This window comes from Hipposideros armiger, unplaced genomic scaffold, assembly GCF_001890085.2.
Source record: "Hipposideros armiger isolate ML-2016 unplaced genomic scaffold, ASM189008v1 scaffold_29, whole genome shotgun sequence".
Taxonomy (NCBI): Eukaryota; Metazoa; Chordata; class Mammalia; order Chiroptera; family Hipposideridae; genus Hipposideros; species Hipposideros armiger.
In genome coordinates this window covers 2,140,674-2,144,927 of record NW_017731379.1, presented here as the reverse complement: position 1 = coordinate 2,144,927, position 4,254 = coordinate 2,140,674, and the positions used below count along the sequence as shown (strand labels likewise).

The following is a 4,254-nucleotide window of genomic DNA, read 5'->3' as shown; positions in this document are numbered from 1 at the left end:
GGAGAGCAGATTAGTGGTTGCCAGGGGTTAGGGATATAGGAAAGGGAAGGTGTATGTGGCATAAAAGGGTAGCATGAGGGAGTCTTGTGATAGGAGAGTTAAGCATCTTTGTTGTAGTGGTGGTTACATGAGGCTACACTTGTGATAAAATTGCATGGAGGTCCACACACACACACACACACACACACACACACACAGATTATTGCATTTATAACTGGTGAAATCTAAATCAGTGTTAATTTCCTTCTTTTGATATTGTACCATGGTTATGCAAAATCTTGGCATTGGAGGAGGCTGGGTGCATGTACATTTTAAATTTTTTCACAATTCCTTGAGAATCGACAATTATTTCAAAATAAAATATTTTAAAAATATGTACACGGTTAATATCAACATAGCAACCTTTCTAAGTCTCTTCTAATCAGTCAATCGGCCAATTGACAACAGCAGTTGACGATGCCTGTGACATGTGGCTTAGGAGAAGAGAATTGAAAAAGAAGATAACCAATTGAAAATAACCAAAATAACTGCTAGGGAACAGTCCCAGGAATGATGGGACCTATGGTCCCAGTGATGGCACCCGGGCAGGCACACAGAGTGGCCAACATAGGAATGACTCCAATACTCTGAATCCAGGGATTCATTTAGGGGCAGAGAAGTGGAAGAAACAGAAGGGAAGGTTTAAAAGAATGAGGCAATGCGAAAGAAGCAGCAGAGGAGGAGAAGGGAGAAATGGAGGCATGAGAAGCAGAGGTGTGGCAGAGGGCAGAGCCAGGAGCAGAAGCCAGGCGGGCCTGTGAGGAAGTCTCTTGGGCTTCCGTACCTGAATGAAGGCTCCCAGGATTTTCCGGGCTTCTTGGTACAGCTTTTCTCCGTCCCACTGAGGGTTGAGTAGCTTTAGTTCTCTGGCCAGCCGGTTGTGCTCCCGGAGAAGGAGGGTGTGGAAAGTGGCCAGCAGGGTATGCTCCGAGGCTCGGGAATCTCCTGAAAAAGCCCAGAAGGCAGGAAGGTGGGTTCCCCCTGAGCAGCCTCAGAACCCAGTAACCTGCACCAAAAAAATAAATGAGGGTGCCCCAAACGGACCCTCTCCTAAGCCCTTCCTTGCAGTTAACTTTAGGGGAGTCAGGGGGAGAGGGATCAAGGTGAGGGCTCACNGGTACTATTATCGTCCCCATTTTATAAATGAGGAAACTGAGGCTCAATGAGGTGAATTTACTTGCCCAAGATCACAAAGGGAGTGCCTGCAGTCTGACTTCCAAGCCAAGGTTCCCTAGAAGCAGGCTGCAGAGTGAGACAGCCAGGTGACAGCGCTTCCCAGAAAGGACATACCATCTTTGACTATCCTCCAGGTGTTGAAGAAGAGGGTGTGCAGGGGAAGCTCTGGTTCTGCACCCCATGGCTGATAGTTCTCATCCAGGCGGGACACAGTGGAGGGGACCTCCAAGTGGCCGAAGCGGAAGGCAAAAGTGAAGACATTGGAAATTCGGGGATCCACAGATTCCCTGTAGCCTTGGTATGGGGGAATCCACGTCTGCATCTCAACACCTAGCACAATGGGTAGGTAGTCCCTAAAGGTGATAATCTGGAAGGAGAGACAAGACATGAGGAAAGGGTGTGAGAAGACCTAAACCTCTACAGGGTGAGGTTGGAGAGGGGCTGCAGCCAAGAGGGATGAGTGGAGAAAAATCAAGGATGGCCAGTGGATAGGATGTGTGTCTCAGTCCCGTTCCGATGACCCTGGCAGACACTAACTGTTCAAGATATTCTTTCTGCCGACCTCTCATGGTTTGTCTCAACATAGGCTCTACTAATCAGTCATTTGAATTTGGCACTTGAGATGTACTCTCTGCCATCTTTGCTTTAAGTTTATGGCCTTGAAGCTAAAGTGACAGTCTCTGTGTGTCACTTTAACATAACCATGTCAGATTATGAAACTTTCCCCCACAGGCCAGGGCAAGAGGAATGAGGAACCACAGGAGTGGTTCACAGGGTAACCAAGGGAAGTTCATTCAATCTCCAGTTTTGAAAGAAATGCTGTACCATGGAAAGATCGGTTTCTGGTTTTGTTTTACTCAAAACAGTGAACTAGCATAAATTGAGAAAATTTTGAAAAAAGAATAAATCATGCCACCACCTAACACAATAATAAATTATATTAAGTTTTATTCTTTCTGATCTTTGTCTATATTATCCATATTTTTACATAGTGGTAATTCTAGGGAATGCATACTTTTGCATTCTGCTTTTTCACTTAGCACTTCTCCCATTTCTTCCTAGCTCACAACTATTATGTAATTAAATGTGTATAATATTCTATTGCACTCATGGGTCCTTCTCTTGCTGTTTTACTCTTAGGTTGCTTCCAAATTGTTCAACAGCATGAACTCTGTGGATGTCATCCTTGGAGCAGGCGGTCTGCTCCTTGGGTTGTGGGAAGCGGCCGGAGACAGAACTCTGCCTCTGGCCACAGTGGACTGGCCCAGTTTGATGGCACTTGATCTCAGGGGACAGGTGGGGTCATATGGTTTTTCATTTTCTACCATGTGCAGAAAAGCAGGGAAAACACATCTGGGGAGAGATAGAGAGAGAGAAAGAGAGAGAGAGAGAGAGAGAGAGAGAGAGAGAGAGAGAGAGAGAGAGAAACAAAAAGAAGTGAAGAAAGGAGCAGAGAGGAGGGAGGGTCAGAGTGAGAGTAACTGCCCTGATTTGAGATGGTTCTCAGCCTCTGACTGTAATCTTTGCTGAGGCCCAACTACACTCCCTGTCCTGGGGTCCCAGGGAAACCCTTATCAGTTTCCATTTGACACATGTATAGCGTGAAACCAATACTGAACATCTGAACTAGCCTGCGTTGGGTTTATTTTTCTTGTAGTCCAAAAAGCCTTGCTATAAATGGAATTGTGACCCTTCAAACCTGTATGTTGAAGCTCAAATCCCTAATGTGACTGTATTTGGAGATTGGGCCTGTAAGAGGTAATTATGGTTAAATGAGGTTGAAGGGCAGAGCCCTAATCCAAATAGGACTAGTGTCCCTATAAGAAGATGGAGAAACATCAGGATGGTGCATGCACAGAGTAAAGACCATGTGAGGACACAGAGGGAAAGTAGTCAGTCATCTTGCAAGCCAAGGAAAGAGGCCTCAGGAGAAACCAAACCTGCTAAGACCTTGATTTGGACTTCTAGCCTCCAGAACTGTGAAAAAAATAAATTTCTGAATTGTAAGCTACCAGGTCTGTGATATTTTGTTATAGTAGCCTGAGTAAACTAATATAAGCCTTAAATCAGATAATCTTTAGGTTGATATTTTTTATTCTTTGGATGATTTCCTACGGATATCTCCAGCAGCAAGATTCTTGGGCTTCCATTTTTTTTTTTAATAAATATTGAGTTCTGGAGATTTTCAGAAGAAATAAATGGAAATAGATCTCTTTGATGGTAAGAAATATGTGCATAGGGCTTCTAGTTTCAGAACAAGATGAAGTAGACTCATTTTTCTTTAGTTTTCCCCACTAAATATAACTAGACACCCTGGAAATTGTTCAACAAACAACAATAAATGGACTCTGAAAGCTGGACTGGCTGAGGACCTCAGGATTTGAGGAATGACAACATTGAGAGTTCCTACATAACCCAGACTGGGTACATGAGAAGCTGGCAGGAATAGACAAAAGAAGCCAAGAAAAGCCCTCTCTTTCGTTCTCTAAAGGACTGGGACAGGGGAAGTCCCGCAGAGACCTAGTAAAGAGCCCCCAAACCCACAACCCAGGCTGGTGGATGGTCTGATCTGCTGGTGGTGTTGGCAGCAGTGAAGCCCTGTATCTCTCTCTTCTTCACCCAATGGCATAAGGAGACCCCGGTGCACTGGCATCTGCTCCTTTAGAAGGTTGCTCAGCAGCAGAAGGCAGCCAAGAAAATACCTACCTGCCCTGCAGACAGCAGCAATTGAGTAGGAACTCCAGAAACACCAAAAGGACAAGGCAGACCAGAATAACATTGCATGGGTTCAGGAACTAAACTGTCATTGGAACTAAAGCCCACAAAAGTATACCAGGACCTACCAGCAACTATGTGCTTAAATAGATTTAAATAGGATTAAGAGTCTCCTAACATAATAACTAAGATGTCTAGAATACAATTGAAAACCACTCATATTACCAAGAACCAGGAAAGCCACAATTTGAATGAGAAAAGATAATAGTGACGTGACTCAAGCATTGGAATTGTCTGATAGAGATTTCAAACTAGCTGTCATAA

At 44.4% G+C, this 4,254-nt stretch overlaps 1 protein-coding gene across 1 annotated transcript in view; it reads right to left on the bottom strand.

Annotated features, from left to right (window-relative positions):
• The window catches only part of LPO (lactoperoxidase), a 34,503-nt gene that overhangs the window by 2,470 nt on the left and 27,779 nt on the right, over positions 1–4,254 (bottom strand). The window contains exons 8-9 of the mRNA XM_019636603.1: positions 3,922–3,926; positions 1,330–1,624 (exon numbers count right to left, since the gene is read on the bottom strand). Coding sequence (XP_019492148.1) covers positions 1,330–1,624; positions 3,922–3,926 — 300 coding nt within the window. The remainder of the gene's footprint in view (positions 1–1,329; positions 1,625–3,921; positions 3,927–4,254) is intronic.